The sequence below is a fragment of the Suricata suricatta genome, chromosome 1 (genome assembly GCF_006229205.1).
Source record: "Suricata suricatta isolate VVHF042 chromosome 1, meerkat_22Aug2017_6uvM2_HiC, whole genome shotgun sequence".
NCBI lineage: Eukaryota > Metazoa > Chordata > Mammalia > Carnivora > Herpestidae > Suricata > Suricata suricatta.
The window spans coordinates 40,937,194-40,961,611 of NC_043700.1; the positions used below are offsets into that span (position 1 = coordinate 40,937,194).

At 50.7% G+C, this 24,418-nt stretch overlaps 1 protein-coding gene and 1 long non-coding RNA gene across 6 annotated transcripts in view; one reads left to right on the top strand and one right to left on the bottom strand.

Annotated features, from left to right (window-relative positions):
- Positions 1 to 3,288: 3,288 nt before the first annotated feature.
- Positions 3,289 to 24,418, bottom strand: part of GFRA2 (GDNF family receptor alpha 2) — an 82,797-nt gene continuing 61,667 nt past the window's right edge. For 2 of the 4 annotated variants that reach the window (XM_029936995.1, XM_029936987.1), the window contains 5 exons: positions 18,042 to 18,151; positions 17,158 to 17,298; positions 14,588 to 14,760; positions 5,517 to 5,570; positions 3,289 to 4,643 (listed from right to left, as the gene is read on the bottom strand). In XM_029936995.1, coding sequence (XP_029792855.1) covers positions 4,521 to 4,643; positions 5,517 to 5,570; positions 14,588 to 14,760; positions 17,158 to 17,298; positions 18,042 to 18,151 — 601 coding nt within the window. In that variant the 3' untranslated portion in view covers positions 3,289 to 4,520. Of the gene's footprint in view, positions 4,644 to 5,516; positions 5,571 to 6,938; positions 7,075 to 14,587; positions 14,761 to 17,157; positions 17,299 to 18,041; positions 18,152 to 24,418 lie in introns of all 4 variants that reach the window. The other 2 variants (XR_003907746.1, XM_029937010.1) reach the window with 2 other exon arrangements.
- On the top strand, positions 8,391 to 11,305 carry LOC115289670. Of its 2 annotated transcripts, XR_003907750.1 has the most exons (4): positions 8,391 to 8,711; positions 8,830 to 9,059; positions 10,816 to 10,914; positions 11,125 to 11,305. It is a non-coding gene; the product is annotated as an uncharacterized LOC115289670 (long non-coding RNA). The 2 variants fall into 2 exon arrangements; XR_003907749.1 differs by having other exon boundaries at positions 8,391 to 9,059.

Below are 24,418 nucleotides of genomic sequence, written 5' to 3' on the forward strand. Positions count from 1 at the left end.
GAAACCAGTCTTTCCACCATTTACACCCATCACTAAGAATCGTACCAACTTTTGGAGTGCCTGGGTGGCTCAGTCGGTTAAGCATCTGACTTGACTACTTCAGCTCAGGTCTCACAGTTCATGAGTTTCAGCCTGGCACTGGGCTCTCTGCTGTTGGTGCAGAATCTGCTTTGGATCCTCTGTCCCCCTCTCTCTCTGCCCCTCCCTAACTCGTGTGCATGCTTGCACTCTCTCTTTCACAAAAATAAGCATTTTTTAAATACCAACTTTTTATCAGTTTTGGCTCCAAATGACTGTCTTTCCTTAAAAAACTAAATCTCTTTCTCTAAAAAATTTTTTATTCATTTATTTTGAGAGAGACAGAGACAGCATGAGTAGGAGAAGGGCAGTTAGAGAGGGAGAGAGAGAGAATCCCAAGCAGGTTCATGCGCTGCCAGCAGAGTCCAAGGCAGGACTTGAACCCATGAAGCCGTAAGATCATGACCTGAGCCAAAACCAAGAGTCAGATGCTTAACCAACTGAGCCACCCAGGCACCCTACATTTCTTTCTAAAAGATAAAAATCTACTCTCCACTCAGACTTTAAAGGAATAGGCAACAGGCTATGAATACATTTACTTCTATTAACACAGAGTGTATGGCCAATTTTATCCCCTGGTATCCTGGCCTACAAGAGAGGGAACACCCAGCTTAAGCTCATTTCACAGATTAGAAAAGAATGGCAAAGAATTTCTCTGGCAGCAAGCAACACTGAAGCTTTGCTCTCATGTGAGGAAAGGCAAGTCTTTGTCTTATACGGGCATCAGGCAGTCCCTGGAACAGGGCTGGGAACTAAGGACAGGCATGTGCACATGTGCGCATCCACACCACCCCCCATGAGGCCCTTTGGCATAAAGTTAAGCCCTTTCGGGTGGACTATCAGACCTGGGAGCCCAGGGACCAGCTCAGTCTAAACCAGGGCTCCTGGGTAGGCATCTCAGTAAGCAGGTGAGCCATGGGGAGGATCCAGAAAGCAGATGACAGTGAGCCACCCTGGCAGCCCTGGAGCTGCTTGGCATCTAGGTCTAGTGGAGACAGCAGGGCCCAGCTAGGGCCTAAGAATCGAGTCAGGCCTGTGACTTAGAAGGACTCTAAGGAGCAGGGTTGGGCTCAGTCCTGGGAAACCTATGTTGACAAGTAGGTAATGGAGGCAGGGTTTGGGATGCAGAGAACTGAGAAAATGACCCTGCATCTGGTCCTAGAACAAGGCAGAGGTCCAGCTATGCAGCTCACCACCAAGGTCAGGACCAGGGAGTGGCTCACTTGATACTGAGTCCTCTGCACTCCTGAACCGGCCTTCTTGGATCTGCCACCATCATAGGTCTCCACTGAGCCTTCAGCCCATTCTGAGTGGTCCTATGAGGGTGGTAGGGCATGAACCAAGTAGGAAGCTGATGTCTGGGTTCTTGGCTGAGCAAAATTGTCGCAGGCTGGAAGCCTCCCCAGGGAGAGGAAAAGCATTCCTAAGTGATCTCAGTCTCATCAAGGTACTAGAGCCTAGTTGCAGATAGATGAATACCCCAGGTCAGCAATCCCCAAGGGGTCAGGGGCAAAGAAAGCACATTGTATAGACTTTGCTGACTGGGATAAAGGCACAGTGAGCCTATACTGCATGCAGCTGACTCTCCCCAGACGAACTCTAAAACCATTTTAGCTCTATCTCTAGAATCTTCTCCTGATTCCATTCTTGCCCCTCTCCATTTATCTGTCCCCAACACCCAATCTCAATATCTAGATCCAAATACCTTAATGTTAACTAAGATTCATTCAAACTATTAAACTAATTAGCATTAAGATAGTAATATTTTATTCTTCCCAGTTTTATTTACACATTTTGAGAGGATTACAGAGAACAGGAATCATCTCAACAAGTGAATGAGTATTTCATGGTAAAATTTCAGCTATGTGATACCTGGACAGGGAGAGGTTTTAAGGCAGAGTAAAGTTGCCCTGCATCTATTCCTCCTTCATAATGGTATCTCCATTTCCTTTTGGGAAATCTTCTCTCCCTCATTCTGCAAGCCAAGAGCTTATATCACATTAGGAATGCGAGATATGAGATATTCTCCTCTCTCACCAAAGTATGGCAGGAGGAAGGCACAAGGCCCTAGTACAGCCAGTTGGACAAGTTGGTGGTTGTTCATCACAGAGGCAGCAGCATGCTGACCCTTTAGATCATGCCTTCTGCCCCTTCAGATGTCCTTTGATTCCTGCCATACCCTCCCTTGGTCCTCCCACCTTCCAGTGATTCTGAGCCTTTCCTCCCCCAAAGCCTTTTAAGTTAGCCAGTCTTTGCTATACACAAAGAACATGGATTCCCAAGTAAACTCCACAGCCACCTCTACACACAGTAAGGCTAGTGGTGGCTGGGAAAGACAGTTCACTGACCCACTGTCACTCCACACACAGGTTGGAACCTGTACACCGCACTAGTCACCACCATAGGCCAATGTTGCCCATGTTACTGCAACTGGAAACAAGCCATTTGGGGGGACCCAGAATTGGGAGACCAGAAAACAGCATCTCATCTCCTGATGGCGACAGGATGGGATCATGTGCAGCCCTGACAGCGGGAGCACCCCCTCACATGACAGTCTTCCTCCTCCATCTTGCCATGTGCACACACTCGCACATGCACATGAACACTCACAAGCCTGCACATGGCTGCACACACACACACACACACACACACACACACACACACACTTGGCCAGCAGCCATCCCCCTAGTCTTCTCCAAGGAAACTCTCTCCAGGAGAATACAGCAAGTCCAGCGTCAAGGTGGAGCCTGGGAAATAAATGGAGAAAAAGAGAAGGGATGAATCACATTCATCTTCCTTCTCTGGTAGGACCCAGAAGGCCAGATCCCTGCCTTCGTAATCACATACCTTAAGTAAACCAGGAGTCCCAGTGGGAAGATACCACCTCACTCCACACAAGACCAATGGGGCCACTTAATAGGACCACACAGGCAGCCTTAAAACAAAAACATACCCAAGATCAAGGTCAAGGTCAAGTTGTCTCCTGCCCCATCAGATCCCCACAGGTGCGTTCTTTCTCTTCAAGGTGGGAACTCCATCACCCACATCAAAGACACGTAATGGATGGAGACACATGTGCACATGGGCACGCACACACATACACACACACACTCTCCAAGGCCCACCAGGAGCCCAGGTAAGCAGCCAAGAGGTGGCACTATGCCAAGGACAAAAATAGTGGGAGAAGGCACACCGGAGCAAGGCAGAAGGCAAATTGCTTCCTAGTAGGTTTATTGGAGCCTTGGCTAAGTATGAATACGGATCAGGAACCCCCTTCCACAGCCCAGTCAGCCCGACAGGGGCAGAGACACAGGGGGTCAATCTTCTTTGTTTCCCATTATAGACAACATTGTTAAAAAAAATAAACTTTACAATAATACATTTTCGCTCATCTGTTGGGGTATTATTTCGATAGTTTTGTTTCTTAAAAAAAGGAAAAAAGGGAAAACCACACAATATATGTATATGGATGTATATATACATATATGTTGAGAAGGAAGTTGTGTTATGTACATACAGTTGGCGCTTGTCTGGGAAATGAGGAGAGAATGTGGAAAAGAGTAACAGAGGGCCGAGAGGAGGAGAGAGTTGTGGCCAGCAGAGCATGGTGCCGGCAGGCATCCGCCATGCTCTTCTCTGTCTCTTGCACAGACCCCTCTCCCCAGTGGGAGACCCACCAAATGAACCCACAAGAAACCGAAAGAGCCAACCAAGGATGGTTTCTCTTTGATTTCAAAATTCCTGCCACCAAGCAGGAAGCAGCAGCCTTGAGCTGGTGCCCAAGCTTTTCTCCCTCTGCCCAAGGGGTTTCCCCAGAGGGCTAAGCTCCCAAGCCCTCTGGAGATGGCACCCTCTCCATACCACAGTCGGGGGGCCTGGTACCATGCCCTCCACAGGCAGCACTGGGGGTTCCCAGGTCAGACGCAGAGAGGGCAAAACAAACTCCATCCTTGAAGCCAAGAAGAGGTGGTGAGGTGCCCAGCTGGACCCCCAGCAGCCAGCCTGACTGCTCCGCTACCCGACACCCTCTGCCAAGCCATCCATGGGGGTCCCTGGCTCCGTTTCACATCAGCACAGCCACAGTTCCTTGGGCCACAGGGGTGTCATCTTGGTCTCTTATGTCAGTGGGATCCAGAGAGGAAAACACCAGGAGAAAGTGAAGGGCATTTCTAGACCCTTGTGCCCTCCTCAGTGCGGGGTTTCCTTGATGAGGGACCTCTGGGCCAGCTCTCAGGCTGCCCACCTGCTTGTCTGTTTGGTTTAGAAAAACTTCTCCATAGAAGAAACCTGGGAGGAGACAGGTTCAGAGAAAAGGTGGGGAAAAAATTTTTTTGCAAGGTGTGTGTGTGTGTGTGTGTGTGTGTGTGTGTGTGTTTCCACGTTGTCAGGCGGTGTTCTCATCTGTGTAGTTTCCAGAAATCCCCCGACATGGGTCCCAGAGCCTACAAGGCCAGCTTCAGCATCAGGAAGGAGACAGCAGTCAAGGCAGCCGACGGTCTGGCTCTGCAGGGGCCTGAGTTAGGTTTGATCACCTTATTACTCCCTGGGATGATATTGGTCGTGAGCTGCAGCCATGGCACAAGGGAACACAGAAGCAAACAGCACAACAAAAGACAGAAAAACAAAGGAGTCAGCAGGGCTGGAATCAGGCAAAGAAAAGGACTCAAGAAGTGGAGTCCTTGGGCCCCTGCTCTCTCCGTCCACCCAGGGTCCCTGCTCTGTGCTTGCCTGCAGGCAGAGCTAGGTTTCCACAAAGCTGAGCTGGGCTCTGGGGGCCAGGGAAATGGGCTGACCCGGCCAAGTGAGGAAGAGGGTCTGTGGACACAGACCAGAGAGGAAGGGCATGGTTCTAAGGTCTCAAGAAGGAACTCTCTCTCAGGGTCCACAAGCACCTGCTTCCTGAGAGGAGAAGAGAGGAGGGAGAAGCTCTTTTCTCCTTGTTCCTAAAGGTCTTTGAATCTCCCTCCTCCATGAAGCTTCTTCCCTGCACATCTCTGTCTGAGCACTCTCCTTCTCTAGAAGCTTATACTTCCTTTCCTCTCTCTCTCTCCCCGCCCCCCCCCCACAAATATCTACACATACACTATATATGTAATCATAGGTATACTCCTGTGTTGGGGCTCCTTTTAAGAAGGGTATCTTTTTCCATCTCCCAATCTCCTCAATATCACAGAACCAGCACAGAGTAGGTGCTCAGGACATTTGTCATAAAGAGTCAGGAGGGCTTAAGAGGGCCTCTGCTTAGAGCAGTTGTTTATGTCTCACCCAAGGAGATAGCCAAGGGCCCTGGCTGCCCAGCACAGTGACTCACCCAAATCTAGGTGGGCCAAAAGCTCATGCAATGGGCTCTGGGGGCTCAGAGTCTGAGACTCACCTAGGAAACACCCTCTTCTGGCCTGGTCCCCTGCACCCATCACCCCACTCTGCCCTTCACTCACCTCTGTGAAGCACATGCTTAACTCTTTGGAGTTATTGGCCTTCAGCCCCTGTTCCTGTGGAAGAGAAGGTACTAGTAAGGACAGGCCACCAGAGCTGGGTCTCTGGCCAAGTTTTGTTCCATGACTTGAATAAGACCAAAGAGTCCATGGCCCTGCCATCCACCATTGTCATCATTAAGCACAAGGTTCACATGAAGAGTGCTGGCTCAATCCCATGTAGCAAAAAGACCTAGTCCCTTTCTCATACCATCAGCACTTAGGTCCTGTCCCCCTTGGGCTCCTGGAGAAGGGATTCCTAACTCTGCTTTCAACTTAAAGTATGATGTAATAATAACAAGAAATTTGCATGTTTATCTACTAAACTCAGAGCTTCTCTTGACAGGGCAGGGACCATGGCTTCTTTTCCTTGCATTGGGCAGTGTCTGGCTCATAACACCATCTCAGTAAATGCTTCACTAGATGCACGAAAGGATGACTTAATGAATGAATGTCACAGATCAGAACCAGCAAGCAAGTGCCAGCTCCAAAAAGCTCATAAGCCCTTATCTGGGTGTGTGGGGAAGAGAACTGTCATTGATTAGTGATGTCTGACACTGGTGCATGTTAGGAAGACATCTGGTAATAGCGCCAGACACTGGCCATTCCACCCTAAACAGATGTGTGGCACCTGGGGTCTTGGTGGCCCAAGATGATGAATGAGAAAGGAAGGCTGGCTTACTGATGATTCTAGGATTCTCAACTCCTGGCATAACCACTTGGATGCAGGACCAGAGGGTGAGCAAAAGGATGTTTCCTTTGTTATCATCATAATACTGATCCATGGGAACCAGCTGGGGGACATGGTGTTTCTACCCTGGCTTCAAATGGCTTGGTTCCCAAGACACTTGTGGGGAAGCTCTGGCCACCATAAGCACCAGGAAGCCAAGAAATCATTCCTAAATCACTGCTCTTGGCCCGAAGTATCAATAATCCCTTAAACATCATAGACAAGCTACCACCCTGGGCATCTGGTCAGCTTAACAAGGCTCCAGCTATCACACAGAGGCCAGCCAACATCCAAGCCACTCCCCATTGTGGAGATACTACTACGGTGATGATGAGCACAACAGGAGTGGAACCAGGGACCTGACCCAGGAAGATCTTGTTCAAGGCCACAGTGCCCGTGACTTCAGGTGCTGAGATCCAGGCCAGCAAAGGCCACCTTTGTTTCTAGAAGGGCCCTTTGGAACCCAAGGACTGGATTCTACTGCCACAGACCAAATGCAGGTCCATCCAGGGCTGTGGAAGATCACTGCTGGACAGAACCCACCCATCCCACCCCAGGGGCTGTGCTGTCACCACTGTCTTCCATCCAACTGCCCTCATCTACACAATCCTCCCTCAGTCACTCCCGCCCTGAGCAACTCGCAGCACCCCTGATACCTTATGCCACATGCCCCAGCACCTGCTTTTCCTAGCATTTTTTCCAGCTACACTGGTTCCATGTATGGCAGGTCTCTGTCTCCAGGCGCATGTCCTCTTCCAGTGGCCCCCTCCCCCAGTGCCACTAAAACGGAACCTGTGTCAAATCAAACAGCCAGGATGAGCGTCCTCACCCCCACTTCAACCAAAGCAACTCTGATTTTATTTGTTCTGGATATTGGAGCTATACACAAAAAAGTGTTTTTAAAAACAGCCTACTGCTTAAAAATAAATAAGGTTTGAGAAAACAACTAAACAAGGGCCTGGCAGTACAGCCTTCTGTGATGGGTCCTCGACACGGGCCTGGCCACTGCTGGCTCTGGAAGGCTGCGTCCCAGATCAAGCCACACAGGGCGAAGCCAGCAAAGCACAAAAGCACCAGGACTGAGGGTTCAATCAATGGGGAGGAGGGGACATCTGCATGCAGATCTCACTGAACAACTGGCCTATGGCTAGATTTTGCCCCTTGAAGTGAGTGGACTTGATAGGTGCCTCTTAGAAGAGAGAGGGGGCTGTTAGCAAATATTCAAGGGAGAAAGAGGGGAAGGAGGAACAGGATGAAAGGGTCAAGAGAGGAAGGGAACAGAGAGAAAAAGGAGAAGCAGCACCCTAAGAGATAAAGAGCACACGCAGAGAGGTTGGGGGTGGTGGTGGGAGCAGGGAGGACAGAGGGGGAGAAAGGGGAAGGGAACCGAGAGGAAGGGAGGGCACACAGGAGGAGGGTGACAGGAGAGGCAGGAACAGAGGAGGAGCCCTCATCCTCTCATCTGACCCCCATCAACAAGAGAAAGTGACACACACCCTTGGGCCAGCTCCAAGGCAACCCAATCCTTGCTCACTGGCCTCTGACAGGTGCCACAGGGACAGTGGTGGGAGAAAAGGACTGGCCTCCAGGAAGAGTAAAGAGAAGACTTCCCCCTGTGCCCCCATGTGACCCACTGTGTATCCATCACACAGCATTCACCTAAGTCTCTCTGAAGCAATGACATGCCAGTCCAGCAGGCTCCAGGGACACCAGCCACATACCGAATGTGTGCTGAATGCTCAGGTGACATCCTGGGCTTCCTTTCGCTGTCCCAAAGTACTTCCTTCAAGTGCTGTGAAATGGAGCTTACATATTTTTATCCTCACAGACCCATGCAGCCTTTCCCTTTTAGACCAAAGGGTCCTAACCCTTGGTGTCCATCCCCACAGGACAATTCCTGGATCCAAGGAAGGAAAAGCCTGAGAGACTAGAGCCCTGGGCTCAAGCCTTATTTAACCAGTGACCTGAGAAAGTCACTTCATCTACAAGAACATCAGTTTTCTCATCTATAAAATAGGGATAGACAAATGCACTTCACTGACCCATTGTGATGATTACATGAGACAGTGCACATGGCACAGCAAAACTCCACACACCTATAAGAGCTCCTTGATTCCACATGGCGCGAGGCTGAGCCAACCTTAGTTTTGCATTCTAAGGCAGGGCCTGTGAGAAATGCAGAAGGGGCCCGGGAAGGGGCTGTGAGGTGAAACCCAGGGTCAGCCTTAGCCTAAGGCTACCTCAGTCCTACCTGACAGTGCAGAGAGCAGTCTCTGCCCTACGTGGACTCCAGCACCTGACTTCCAGCAGAGGGTAAACGCTGCAGAAATCTCGCCAGTGGCAAACCTGAGACCCCCAACCAGCCTACACAGAGCAGTGCCGGGGTTTGCCAATCAGCTGACCTTTTCTGAAAGCAGCATATAGGCAAGGTGCAGAGAGAAGGTTCCACTACCTAATGGCAAAACCACCATTTCTGTCTTGCCTATCCATGGCTCAGATTCATTGTTTCCCTCCCTCACCATTAACTTTCACCTACTGCTCCCACAGGGGGTTCTAAAGGTGAATGAGTCACAGCTCTGCTCGCACTGTAACGAGAGAAATAAACATCCACAGTCACCTCAGCCCCAGTTAAGTAAATGGGAGCAGGAGAAGAGGATGCCTTGCTCCCCAAGCCCCGCAGGCTGCCCTCTAAGGCCATGCCCCCCCAAAGGCCACCCACGATGCCCATCTCACCCAATTTTCTTGGACTCTGATGGAACAATTTTATGGGAACAGAGGTGAGTTGCCCACCCCTGTCCCACCCCCATCACTACTCTGAGCCTATCCTCCCCTCAAGGCAAGCTCAGGCACTGCTGGGCTACAGTGTCCCATAGGGCACAGGTCTGGGCTGCAAGGACGGCAGAAGGCAGGGCTTTTAACAGCAAATTCTTCTGACATAAAGGTGGGCACAGGGGCTTTGTGTCCTTGGCTGTATTGCAGGGGCTTCCAGAAGTATGAAAGAAGCAGGTGGCACTGGGGGACTTGAATGAGGGAAGGGACTCAGACACAGAGGAAGAATGGCAGGAAGGAATTTCTCCCAGAGGGGTTTTTGCCCAGGATGTTTAAGGAGTTATTGTCTTCCTCTCTTCCTTGCCCACCTTCCTTCCTTTCTCCCTTGTCCACCTCTGTCCCCACTCCCAAAGCAAGGTCTGGCAGTCCAGGTGCTAGGGACCAAGCCCAGTGTTGCGTCCATGGAAAAACTGTCCCCTGCTTCTGGTCCTGGCCCTACCCCCAAACCTCAGTGTCCTCAGCCGCCTCCCTCCTGACAGGCCCACCCAGTAACTCATTCCTCTTCCCCTCTGCTGCCTGCCACCCCTGGCTCAACATTTCTGTCTTGCCTATCCATGACTATCGATTATGGCAAAGGTCAGCCACGTCTGCAAATGTGTCTCCCTTGCCAATCAATCTCTACCTGGTGTCACAATCGTCCCAAATCACAGCACTCATCTTTCCACAGGAAGTGGCTGTGAGAGGGGCTGCTCCCTAGTCCAAAGCCTTCTATGGCCCCTCCAAACCCCTGCTTCAGCCTACTTATCAGACTGCATTCCCATCCCTCCTACCATGTGAGAGCCTAGTGTTCTCACCTATCCCAGGGCCTCCTGCTCCTCTAGACCAGGGCAGGCAAACATTTTCTGCAAAGGGCCGGGATAGTTAGTATTTTAGGCAACTCTGCCTGTAGCACACAATAAATCTGTAAACAATGGGGTGTGGCTATGTTCCAATAAAATCTGATTTATCCAAATAGGCAGCAGGCCAGATACAGCCAGCAGATCCACTACTGAACCTGTTCTGCACTATGCTGACTCCATGCCCTCACTCCACTTGCCCCTCTGCCTGGACACCCTCACCCACTCCACCCCAGTTCCACATCTCCACATACTCAGTAATCCCTGTTTTTCCAGGTCCAGTAGCAAGGTTTACTCTGCCCGTGAGTCCTCTGCTTCCACTCCCAATCCAAAGCAGCCCTCCCTCCTCTGGACCCCATGTCACTTTATCCACCTTCCTGGGGTGCCAATCGCTTCCTCCCCCCAATTATCTGAGCATGCATCCTGTCCATCCTACCAGTATGAGACCAAGGTACTGGCCTAGAGTACCTGTCGTCTGAGCTGTTAGCCTCAGAACCTGGAACAGAGAACATGCAGGATGAATCTACACTGAGTAAATGAATGAATGCACTGACGGATAAACAAATGAATGACTATAAGGGGAGACAGAGGAAGGGAAGAAAAGAAGGAATGCATTCAAGCCTTTCAAAGCTTTGAAACCTCTGTATTTGTATGATCAGAACAGTATGCCTAATAGACCTACGACACACTGACAGGACTCCCGGTCCCGCACTGTGATGACCACAGACCTGCACCCTGGGTAGGAGACCCTCTAGCCAGCAGGCAGCAGGAGGAGGATATCAAAGTATTTACAGGCTACTGAGTCTACTGCAAATATGTTGAGGGGGACCTGCAGCAACCCCTCCAAATCCATTTCTAATTCCACCAGGTATGATGGGTAGGATCAAGAGGAAGAGCAAAAACTGGCTGGTAGAGACCAAAAGAGCAAAGGAGCCTGTGTTGCCAGGGCCCTGCAGCCTTGGGAAAGGTGAGATCCCAGCTGATCTGATGGGTCCCTGCAAAGTGGCTCAGAGCAAACCACAGGGTATGCCAAGGACACTGAAATAAACCATGACCAGAGAAAGCAAGAGCCCACTGCCAGTCTCCCCGCCTCCCCCACCCTCACTGCACCACCCTGGTTCAGGCCCCATCGTGTGATAAACAAACCTTCTAACCAATCTTCCTGCAACCTCCATAGAAAGACTTCACCTGCCCATCCACATGGCACACAGACGGCATCTATGAGAAGGAGGTAAGCTGCACAGAGCTGCCTGCAAGCAACAACACATTCAGAACCTGTTCTGGAATGAAGAGCAGGAAGTTCCAACAAACCCAATAAACTGGGGACTCTGGTTCTCTCAAACTGTCCGGAGCACCTACTCAATGCCACGCACTGAGCACTGGGGTCCACAGGGCAGCAAAGAGGCTGAGAGGCAGCCTCTGTACATCAGGGACGCTTCACCTGGTAGAGGGAGCAGAGGCAACGGTTCGGGAGCTGGGGGCTGGGGGCCCTGGACAAAGTACTGCCCCCACCAAGCTTCCATACTTTGGGGCTTGAAAAAGAGATCTCAGAAGGCCCTCTTGTCCTAACGTCCAATCACTTATGTGGGGTCCCCAACTCGCTGCCATCTCTCAGTCAGTGAAGGGGGTCCCTAAGGTTTCCCCAAGGGGCTGGGCCTATGGATGGGGAAGAGGACAGAGATAATAAGTGACCTTGCCTCTCTCTCCAGGGGGTGAGTAGGGTGCCCAACTTCCTCCACCCTCCCTCCCACCCTGGCCTCTGCTTTCTGTCTCTGCCCTCACTCCCGAGTGGAATGAGGACTCCCTTACGTAGCTGTGGGTTGCTGTCACTCACAAAGGCCACCATGGAGCCTTTCCAAGCCAGCAGAGCTGAGGGAGAGGGTATGGGGACAAACCACCCCCGCCAGCCTCCAGCCAGGCTGAGGGCAGGGATGAAGATTTATTCCCTCTTCACTCCCAGCATCCAGCACAGAGCAGTAGGTGCTCACTGAACAGGTTGTGAATGAAACAGAATCCGGCCCCTCCCCTTCACTTTCAGTGAGAAGGAACCAGGAGGAGGTTGGCAGGCCCAGTCTGAGGGTCACACTCTTCCTTCTCTCCTGGGATGGCCATTCTCAGCTGTCCTGCCCAGAGTGACTTAGTCAGTAGACTGTGAGTTGGCGGTCCCTGTTAGCCCCCAACTAGTCAGCCTCCCCAGCGCAATCCCCTGCATTCAGAGGGCTCCTCTGTCTGTAGAAACTTTCACGTATCATCTCACATAAAGATGGTGTATTAACTCCACTGGAATCAAACCAAGTGTAAGACAAGTCCCGAGATGGTGAATCTAAAGAAAATCAAGCTGGGGCTAAAAGAAACCAGGCAACAGTTTAGCAAACTGCTGAGGAAAAAGGAAAAAAAAAAAAAATTAAAATGAATCAGAGTCACCAGGCACTGATAGGCTGAGTGGGCTGCAGTGAGGACAAGAGGCCACACCCTTGACTCTTCCACACCCATGGTGAGTCAGGTCACAGTAAGAGTCTTGGGAAAGAGCTGAAGCCACCTGCTGAATCAGCACTTCCCTGGGTAAGCTGGCCCCAAGGGGCTCAGGGAGGCTTGTGGTGCCCCAGGGGACATGTGGGTTATGCCAGAGCATGGTCACCTGACAGGTGGCCAGGCTCTGACCAGTGAGCTGCCCGCCACTCTAGCATGAAATTAAGCTGGCAACTGTCTGTGCGGCGGGCCTGAGCCCCCACCTGCAGCCACTCGAGCATGGCTAGTGTAATTAGGAGCTGCCCGAGGGTGACACAGACTCCTCAGCCCCAATCCAGAGGATCGACCTGATGGAGGGGCGCAGAGCATGGAAGGCCAAGCTCAGCCTAACATGAGGGTACGTGGAGGCCAGGTGTTTCAGCAGAGAGAAGCCCACCAGAGAGGGTAGGGGAGGTAGGCTTCCTAACCAGGACGGGCACCCCCACCCCAGGGCTCTTGTGGTACAATGGGTCCCTACTCAAGTCTTCATCCTGGCACTGGGAATGCCCACTGGGTTTTTTTCCAGCTTTACTGAGGTTGTAATTGACCATCAAAAATTGCATGTATTCACAGTGCACAACCTGATAACCCAATATATGGGCAAATATACTGTGAAATATTTACCACATGCCACTCAACATATCCATCACTTTACACCTTGAAATTGTCCCTTTTTTTTCTTTTTTGTGGAAAGAACACCTAGGGTTTACTCTCTCCACAGATTTCAAGTACACAGCACGATACTGTCAGCTACTGCCACATACACCAGGTCTCAGAACTGTCTCGTTGTACACAAGGGCAGCTCGGTAATCAGTCCTGTGAGCACGGCGCCCCACTCAGCCCGGCATCTTCACTGTCCCACACACAGCCAGGCCTTGATCACCCTGCCCCCTCACCCATGCTTAGGCTGTGCCCCTGCTGCCCCCAACCTTCTGGGCAATTCTAGGCCCAACTCCCCCACTGTACCCACCACCTACAACCTTGGTGTTCCCTCCTTCCTCTTCTCCGATACTCTGCATGGTGTCAGTCCTCTTTTACATTCTTTGTTCTAGGGGCATGTATGTGTGAGTGTGAGAAAGTGTGTGTGTATGTGGGTGTTTCTGAGTATATTATGTGAGTGTGAAAGTGTGTGGGTGTGTGTATATGTATATGTATGAATGTGTATGTTGTGTGAGTATGTACATGTATGTGTATGTATGTATGTGAGTGTAAAAGTGTGTGAGTGTGTGTGTGTGTGGTGTGGGTATATGTATGTGTGCTGTGAGGGTGTATATGCGTGTGGGTGTATGTGTGTGTGTGTTGTGTATGAGTGTGTGTGTTCTGACTAGATCCAACTGCCTAAGCTAAAAATCTATAGTAGCAAATGTCATGAGAGCAAGAGGGTAGCCCAGCAGAGAGAAAGGCTGAGTGGGGAGCCCTAGATGTGCCCCCACAGTGCCACATGTGTCCCCTATTATGGCAATGAGCCCAGTCCATGCCTGATGCTTGTTGAATTGTTTGACCCTGGACAAGACCGTAAGGACCACAAAACCTAGGACTGTGTCAGTTTTATTCACCAAGGTCTCCCTCATACCTCATGTAAGTCCTGGCACACAACGCGTACATAACACATGCTCAATGAATAGATGGGCAGACAGACAGATAGACAAACAAACGAACATTATGGGTTTTGGAGTCTGATGTAGGTTTGAAATCTTATTCCACCACTAACCGGCTATATGACCTTAAATATGTTGCCTAATCTTCCTGGGTCAGTTTCCTGTGTGTAAAACATGAACACCAATACCTCACTGTGAGAAAATTCAATGAAGCAGGCAGAGAATCCACTAGCACAACACCTGGTAATTAGCAGATGGTTAGTATGTGGTAACCGTTCCATTTCCTGGATACCCCATGTTATCTAGCACAATCCTGTGCTTCCTACTTGTCAAGTGAATGCCTAGGGAATATATGCACAAAAATCAAGGCCCCAACAGCTCTTCCCTGCCCCTTGCGTCCTGACCCAAGGGCAGGAACTTGCATGTCCTGTCCCTGGCCCCCAATGAGCTAAATTCCCACGCCCGCTTCTGGTGTCCTAGTGCTTCTCTATGCCCTCAGCTTGCCCTCCCAGCTGCAGAGCCACATCCCCTCACCTGGACAGATGTGCAGGTGCTGATGATGCTGGTCCCCAGACTGGTGCTATCGCTGAGGTCATCTGGCAAAGAAGGCGTTTTCTCCACCCGAGGGGCCTGCGTGGCCTGGAATGAGGGGCTTTTAGGGGAGAGGTTCACATCTGTGCCATTGCCAAAAGCCTGGATGGCATTCCCTGTGGGAGGCAAGAGCAGGTAGGCACAGAGAAATCAGGGGCTGCCACCATCATTTCTTCCCCTCACATCCCAATGCTGCCTTCCCTGTAACAGCCCAGAGATGGGGACAGGGTATGGCTTGTCCAAACTTAATTTCTCTGGAGTCCCCTTTCAGATACTACTAACATCTCACATGTAGAGAAGAAAATAGCAAGAGTGAGACTGCAGAAGACAAAGACAACAGAAAGAAATATGGAGCCCAATTGTCCATCAACTGATGAATGGATAAAGAAGTTGTGGCGCGCGCACGCGTGTGTGTGTGTGTGTGTGTGTGTGTGTGTGTGTAATATTATTCAGCCATAAAAAAGAATGAATTCTTGCCATTTGCAATGATGTGGATGGAGCTAGATAGTATGATAAGTGACATAAGTCAGTCAGAGAAATAAATGCCATATGATTTCACTCATGTGGAATTTAAGAAACAAAACCGATGAGCATAGGGGGAAAAAAAGAAACAGGAAGGCAAACCATAAAAGAGATTCTTAAGATAGAGAACAATCTAAGGGTTGATGGGGGGTGATGGGCTAAACAGGTGATGGGATGAGCACTGAGTGTTCTTTGTAAGTGATGAATCACTCAATTCTATCCTTGAAACCAAAATTACATTATATGTTAACTAACTAGAATTTAAATAAAAACTTGAAACATTAAAAAAATGTGGAAGAGGAAGGGAGGAGAAGTGGGTATGGGGAGCCCAGGAGGAAGCAGCAGGCGGGGCGCAGGGCAGTGAATACTGGCTTCTCTGTAGCATCCGGTGCTGCAGACCACCCACCTCAAAGCTTTCCCCGCAACAACCCCCTTCCCCTGACCCTGCCCCTCCCTCCAACCCCCACAAAGGTTCTCCTAGCTCCTCTAACACCTCATATGTTTCCAGGCCCTGCCAGTGGCATTCCAAGAGCCCCAGACCCAGTCCACCTCAGGGGTGGCCTCACCCACTCCCATACCATCAACACCAGTGCACTGAAGACTAAATAATGGGACTTCTTGGACCAAACTGTCCACAAGACATGACCCTGGAACCAAGTGCCTCCAGAAGTCTCCACCTCCAGGTCCCAGATGCACCTCAAGTTCATCACATCTATGCTCCAAAAAGGCATCACTCCCTCCTGTTGCATCACTGCTTTCTGCCCATGTTTCCAGTCTTGTGGGGGGTCATCTCCCCCCACCCAAGCCCCCCACCATGCTTCTCTGACCGCCCACTTACTGGCAGTTGAGACCACTGCCTAAAGATTTGTGCACTCCATCTCTTCTCTCCTCTGCCCACCACTGCTCTGGCTCAGTCACACCAGCGTCTCCAGGAGCAACTGCTCCCCACTCTGAGCAGACTTCTGCTGGGCCACCTGTCAGAAGCACAGCCCCAGCACTCCGCACCTCTGCAGTGCAAGTCTGCCCACAATGCCACCTGCTGACTCCCCTTCAGTGACCTGCACTGCCACCTCCACCACCTACAGGACCATAAGATCCTAATACTTTTAGGACTGCAAGGCCCTTCATGAGGAGGATTCTCTCTCCCTGTTCAGATAACCCCAGGCGTCCTCATGCTCTACAGCACAACTCTGTAGTCCACAGTTCCTGCAAGTGGCCCCTGTCCAGGGTGGACCAGCGTGCCCTCCCTGCCTCGTCAGCTGACAGGTGCCCACTCTCCCACAAGGGGCCAGCCTCTGAAAAGCTTTCAGGGCCTCCTCCTCCAGGCTGACTGGTGTCACCAGTCTGGGCTCCTGAAGTGCCCTAGTATCACTCACCCCATACTGTGGTTGCAGTGACCCCCTGACATCAGACTCTACGCTGCTCAACGGTAGGCACTGTGGCTCATCTCTCTGAATCGTCAGTGCCATACAGAAAGGGAGGATGGACTGATGGATGGAAGGAAGAAAGGACAGCGGGAGGTAGGAGGAGATTTTCAAGTGAGTGGGAAGCAGGAGTGTCAGACTAAAAAGAGCAAGGCAGGCAGAACTTGTGGCTAACCTCTCTCTCTAGCTTTTAATTAGCAGTTTTGAGACTTGCAAGTCACCAATTCTAAGGGGAAACAGATCCTTAAAGGGACAAGCAACAGGTGCTGAGATCCTCATCACAGGGCTGTCTCTGAAGGAACCTGACTGAAGCTCTCAGGATAACAGACCAGAAACTTTCAACCTTGGCCTGGTTCAAGGCCTCCAGTGGTAAACTCAGACTGGCCTACTGACCATTCAGTAGGGTGAGTCTCCAAGAGCACAAAACCCAAGTTCTTCGTGGGTCACTGGGGAAGCCCCCGTAGATTATCACTGGCCATCCCAACACAGAAATAAGGGCATGGCAAAGGCAGGCCTCCAGGGCCCCTCTGGGGCTGAGAGGCATGGGGAGGACCTGCTCAGACTTACGGAGGCACGGGTTCTCGGTGAAGTCCCTCAGGAACTTCTCACACTCCTCTTCCATGTTCCCACTCCCACGACAACTGCACCAGGGGGACACCACGATGCCAGTAGGGTTGGAGTCCACGTAGTTGGGTGTCACATCAAACCCTGGGCAGGGAGAAAGGGAAGGCAAAGGAAAGAGGAATGGTAAGGCCTTCTCTTTGGGCCCCAGGCCCCAGACACAACACAGAAGAGGCTGGAAAACCGTCCCTCCCTCCCACCTGCCCTCTCAAACACACATACATTACAACTGAAACAAACCATTACTATCCCAGCAACTATGGGGCCATGTCCACAGGAGGCAGAGGGCTATGAACACTGAGGACAGAGCAAGACAGCAGAGGAGCTATGCAGCAGCCGCTACCCTGGTCCCTGCTTCCCTGGGCCTTTGTCTTCTTCACCAGCAAGCAGAGTGTGTATTCAAGAGCCAGGGAGATTAAGGTTCACATCCTGGGTTTGGATCCCAGCATTTACTAGCTAGGGGAACCTGTGCAAGTGACTCAACCTCTCTCAGCCTCAGTTTCCCCATCTGTAGAAAAGAGATGCCAACTCCTCCCTAGTAAGAACTGTTGTGAGAATTAAAATAAAACAGTTGGTATAAACTGCTCAGCGCAGTACCTAGAAAGTCCAAACCATGCAATAAATGTTGCTTTCTCATTTCAAACGCCTTATGAGGCCCCTGGGGCCCTCCTCCCCCCATGATAAAAGGCTGGCTTCTCTTCTGATTTCCCACCACAGAGAAAAGCAATCTCAGGCTGTCCACCCTCTGAACCGGGACCCCTGCCCATGAGGATCGGGCAGCCAGGAGCCACCATGAGCCCAGGTGCGGTGGGGGGGGGGGGGCGGCTTACCAATCATGCCAGCGTAGGAGCCCAGACACGCCTGGTAATTGTCGGCAGGGCACCTGGTGAGCGTCTGGTAGGAGGCACGACAATTGGCGTGGAAGTCTGCCAGCCGGGACCTGGTGTCAGGAGAAGACCCAACAGAGACAACGGTTTAGTCTGGCTGCCTTCCCGCCTTTTCTGCAGCAGAGCGGCTCCTGCCTGCAGGTTCCCAGGGCAGGAGGAAGCTAGGAAGATGGAGAGGAACATGGGGGAGATCCAAGCCCTGGGTGGCATCAGGCTGATTGCTCCCTGAGGGCAGGACTTCCTGGAGAGCCAGGTACACAATTTAGGCATGGTGGGCTCTGAATGAATCTTCCAGTCAGAGGACCACAGACAGAACCTGAGGTGCGTTTGCCATGAATGCCTGGGACCAAGGAAGGAAAGCTGGGCTCTGCTTTCTGCTTGGCCACACTCCAGGATGACCTTGCCCAAGGCCTTCAACACATCACTCTTTCTGTCTGCAAAATGCATACAATAATCCCTGCCCCAGCTACCTCCCAGGATCCAATTGAGGGTCAAAGGAGCCAGCCCTCAGGCAGGTTAAAAAAAAAAAAAGAAAGAAAGAAAGAGTCCCTCTAGGGTGAGATACTCATAGGCTTTCCTGACAGGCCTCTTCTGAACAAGTCAGAACAAAGCTTCCCCCTGCTGTCCTTCCAACTGCCCCCCTGTCCCACAAGGGCAGAATCATCCCTTTCTTCCCCTGGTGATAAAACCTGCCGTCACCCCTTCCTCTCTGTTGGCACCCATGAAATTGCTTCATAACTGTGTGGGTATGTCCCTCTTTGACCATGAGCCACCTGAGGCAAACAGACACTCTCTGGCCAGGGTCTGTCTCCAGCACCTGATGTGGAAGGTCACATGGAACCCAGGGCACTCAAGTCTAATCTTCTCCGGCACCCTGGCTACCATCGGCCTGGCCATCGCACCTCCCCACCTGCTATCACTTCCTACAGGTGAGTGCCCTTTGCCATGGGGTCCTAATGTATCATACCATTGGTGTCTCACAGCAGCCCCAAGCATCGAGGAATATGGTCTCATTCACTGGTATTGTCCCAATGATGGGCACACAGTAGGACCTCAACAAATACGTGCTGAGTGAGGAGACTGTGGTAGCAACAGGATGGGCCATAACATAGCCTTCAACTCCCTGCAGCCCCCTCCACACCATAAGGCACCTCACAAAGTCATCCAAAGGCTGCCCCAAGTTCAGATCCCCTGGTCCTCCACTGGAACTCTGTCCTGTCTGAGAAAAGAGCAGGCAGAGAGACCAGAGGTTGAGAGAGACTATGACAGCCTGACAGTAACACCCTCGAAACAGGCAGCTGTATGTATCCCACCATGGGACACATTATGGTTTGTCCTGGGGTGTAGGGTTTGGGGGAGAGGAAACTGCAGAGGAATTCAACCCCAACAATGCCTTGTGTGTCCCCAGACCCTGCAGCCCACAGAGGTGTGGGAGACGGAAGGTGATGAGCACCGAACTGACAGGTGACTAGGGTTCTCACTTTAGCCGTGTCCCTAATTCACTGGGTGACTCAGGCAAGTCCTTCCTTCTCAGGGACTCGGTTTTCTGATTTATCAAATGAAATAGAAAGCACTTTAAGTAAAAGACATTTTCACAGTCTGGGAAGATGAAAAAGTTCCAGAGATGGAGGTAGTGATGGTTGCACAATACAGTGGATATACTTAATGTCACTGAAAACAACACTCAAAAATGGTTAAAATGGTGAATTTTATGTAATGTATAACTTACCACAATAAAAATGACTTCAGAAAAGATACTTCCACAGCAATCCATTTGTCATTCAATCCTCACAAACACTGAGGCCTGAACTCTGTGAGATCTGACCAGCAATTGTTTTTACTATCCCACTTTACAAAGGAGGACGCTGAGACTCAGACACGCTAAATACGTTGCCCAAGATCACAGAGTTCCTGAGCAGTGGAGCCAGTTCACCCCAGAGTGAACACGGTAGATGCCCTCTCTGGCAGGTCTCTGCTACCATGCAAGAGCCCCTGAAGGTCCTTCCAGAGCCAAAATTCTGCTTCCCTGAAAACAGGAAGCCTAAAGGTGTTTTCCCCTTCCTTCCTACCCAGAAAGACACCCTCCACCTCCTCACCACCCAGCACCAAAACAGGGAGAAACAGTATTTCTAACCAAGACTTCAGCCCTTGCAGAGTTAGACTCAGTCTTGAACAGCAAGAGCAGCGTCCGTCCCACTGCACACCCTGCATGTGCGTGAAGACACTGACAGAGTACAGTGGCCTCTGCCTGCACCCCAGTTCCCCAGAGACACAGACTTGAATAGGTACAGAGGACCTGGAGATAAGCAAATCAAAAGCTCTAAGCACCCACTGTGGGCTGAATCACATCCTGACTCCCAGTACCCATGATTGGGACCTTATGTCAGAATGAGCTCTTTGCAGACATGACCAAGATGAGGTCACAGTGGATTATGGTGAGCCCTCCAGTCAATGACTGGTGTCCTTATAAGAAGGGGAGAAGGAATGCAGACACAGTGAGAACACATGGGAAGATGGAGGCAGAAACTCAGGAACACACCGACAAGGCTAGGAAGGCCAAGGTCTGTAAGCAAGACCAGCAGCTGAGAGAAAGGCACAGAGCAGACTCCTCCTCCAAGCCTTTGGGGTACATGGCCCTGCTGACACCCTGATGTGGGACTTCTGGCCTCCAGAACCGTGAGAGAATACATTTCTCTTTCAAGCCTCTCAGCTTGTGGGATTTTGTGATGGTGGAAACTCATATAGCCCCTTCAGGGACTTCACTGCTTTGGCCAGATGCCTCCCTCCAGAAGGAGACAAGGGGACATGGTCAGGCCCCAACACTAAGGGGGGCTGGGCTGCAGGTGGGCAGCATGAAGCCAGAACTGAGCTCCTGCAGGGTATGGGGCAAGGAAGCTACTAGACAACAAGCAAAGCTGCTAGTTGCCATCTCCTCCCCACCCAAGAGGCATTCAAATCATCTCTTAACCAAAGCATATGAATGCATTCCAAAGTTGTGTGATCACACTAGGGTTGGACTGCCTCCTAGCGCCTCCCCCACCCTCTGGCAGGGCCCACCTGCAGTCATTCCCCATGAAACCCTTGCTGACCACCCCAGCTGTGTGGATTTCTCCCATCTCTGTATTTCAGCTACACACATGGTCTGGACCAGGCAATTTCATACTTAATTGTGTAGAGACACTGATACTGGCCTATTTGGTCTCTCCAACTGGTACCTATGTTCCTAGAGTGGTAAATTTCACCAATTTCTTCATTTTTCCTCCAAACATGTATTGAGCCCCTGCCACATGACTGACAGACTAAGGCTGGGAAGGGCACACATGTCAATGTAGTGTCAGAAAGGAAATCCCAGCTAATGGGGTCAGGGCAGAGTGCCTATCAGGCCAGGGCCCAGAGCTTGATAAGAGGTCATGGTCAGCTCATCCTCGTGTCGGAGCATAAGGCCACTTCCCTTCTGCAAAATTGATTCTCCACTCATTAGCACTGGGAACCTTGAGGATCTTGCCTAGCCCCACCATCCATGAAGCCTCTCGAAAAGTCACTGAGCCCCACAGGCTGGAGAAGGTGCAAAGCATGAGCAAGGAGAATATGAGTGTCCACAAAGATAGACAAGACCACTGGAGAAGAGATGAGAGAAAAGGAAGCAGGGAACTGGAAAGTGAAAGAGCCCTGAAGGAGAGCAGATCCAACTGCTGGGAGAGGAGAGAATATCTGTCCCACAGCCATGCTCTATCACTCATCGGCTGTGTGACCTTGGGCGGGCCTGTCATGTCTCTGAGCTGTGTCCCCAGTTATCAAATGGGATGAGTCATGCCTGCCTATCTCCCCCCACGGGGCTATGTAAGACAGCTTGGGCACCAGAGGAGGCATCACCTTATCTTCCTTCTATATCCAGACATCTTGTCCACAGCCCTGTGCCTGCCAAGCACTGGCAAGTGCAAATAGGGAACAGTTTTTCCTGGGTCTGGGATAGAAAGAAAAATACCCATTCAACCTCCCAGTTTGGGTCTGGTTCCCACACAAGGCAATGCAGTGCTCTCTCTCACCACAAGGTTCCAGAGTCATCCCTTGGGTCCCAGGTGAACGATGGCTTCCCTACCCCACCATCACTCTCCATGCCACTCTGTGGACACAGGAGGAGGAACACCTGCCCTCAGAGCATACACAAAGCTCCTTTGCCAGACCCCTCTAACATTGCACCCTACTTCCTTTAAGCAGGCCTTCTGGCTCCATTCAGAGCATGGGGAGGAGAGGAGGTAGGCCCAGACTCAGCAGCCAGCAGAGGGGCAGGTGAAGGGAAGGTCCACAGCTCAGCCTTCTGTTCCTCCATCTCTCCATTCTTAGCGTCAAAGCAATCTTGGCAAGGGAGAGGGCCAAATGGGGCCAGTTAGGAGAATGCTGCATCCAAGTCTCCAGAAGGCCTTTGATTGCTCAGATTCTCTCTGCCCTTCAAGACAGGCTGACGTCCACAGCATCCAGCTCCCTCTGTCAGCATCAAAGACCAAGTGGCATCAATTTCCTTCAAGCTGGCGACACATTGGACTCCAACCACTATGTGAAGCAGCCACATGAGCACTCCCTGCCCAGCCCAGGGAGGCTTTCTCCAAGGCAAATGTTATCCTTTTCATAGTGCACAGTGGCCAGCCAGCTGGGGCTCTCTGCGCCCTCCCCCTGCCTGATGCTGCTCCTCCCTACAGACCCCTTGAGGTCACCTCTGGACTCCATTCTTACTGCTAGGGAAACTTCTTCTTGGCCCATCCCCATCACTTTGCAAACTTCTGCCTTTAAGAACCCCCATAGGAAAGCAGGCATAAAAGAAACCATGAGAAAAATAGAGATAGACAGACAAAGAAAAGCACAGAGAGCCAGCAAAGAGCCAATATGAACAAAGCCAAGTCCATCCCAGCGAGACCAAGTGAAGACTGCCAAATGAGCTCAGGGTCGGCAGGTGGCTGTGTCCAAAAAACACAGGGTTTCTCTCTGGGCTGGTTTCATTCGCAGCTGTAGCCTATTCAATCACACGGAAGCAGCAGGAGAGGCACAGAGAGACACTTGACCCTCAATTTGATTAAACAGTTGCCAGATTAAATATGGGACGTCCATTTAACTTGAATATCAGATAAACAATAAATTTTTTAGTGTAAGTATATCCCATGCAGTATCCGGGACACACTAATATTAAACTAAACATAACTAATAGGAACCCTAAGTGGTTTTTCGTTGTTGTTCATCTGGAATTCAAATTTAACTGGGTAGCCTGAATTTTCATTTGTTAGACCTGGCAACCCTGTTTGATTAGGCAAATGTGCTCCTACAGAGGGAAGAAGAGGCAAGGCTCAATGTGCAAAGATCAGCCATACGAGCAGAAATCACCCATACTGGAGAGGTGGCGTGGACTCCCTAGAGGTTAGAGGTTCTCTAAGTGTGGTCTACAGAGCAACAGCACTGGCATTCCCTGGGAACTTGTTAGAAAAGCAAATTCTCCAGGCCCACCCCAGACATACAAAATGTGAAATTCTAGGGACAACGCCCAACAATCTGTGCTTTAACAAGCCCTCTGGGTAATTCTGAGGCAGGCAAAAGTTTGGGGATATGGCAGTCTACACAGGCTGCAGAGCTGGGCTTCTGGGGGCCCTTCAGACCCCACTCCCTGGTCTCACCTTTAACTATCCCACTTTATGACCTCGCTGTGGAAGAAAACAACGCTTCACACCATGGCCTGAGAAGGCTCCTGGTTACATGGCAAAGAGTGCTCATGTCTGGACACACACACACACACACACACACACACACACACACACTAATCTCCACATGGACATACACTTACACTTGGATACACACTTCTCAGTTTTATGCTTTGGTGTTAGCCAAGAGAAAGTACAGGCACCTGTTATCAATGAGACCACCCTTGATCCAAATTATAAACACCTTCCTAAACACACATATTTTCTCAAATCTGTCTACCCTAAAATAATACAAGGTGAAATGCTCCACAGAATCCCAAAGCATTCCAAAGCCATCCAGTGCATGGCTTTTTGGTTTGAAGTTCTTGTCAGCTTCCCAAAGTTCCCATTTATCAGATTATACCTTTTATGCTGCTGCCATGGAAACCAATGGGTTTCTATTGATAGTCTTAGAAGTGGAGAAGGAAAAAAGGGAGCTAATATTTACTGAGGTCCTATTATGTACCAGTTACCTCACTGAATGCAGTTACCTCATTGAGTTTTCTGAACAAATCCACAAAGTAGACATATGCCACAATAAGAACACAGCAACTCTGAGAGGTAGGCCACATATACCATACAGACAGACTACCATGG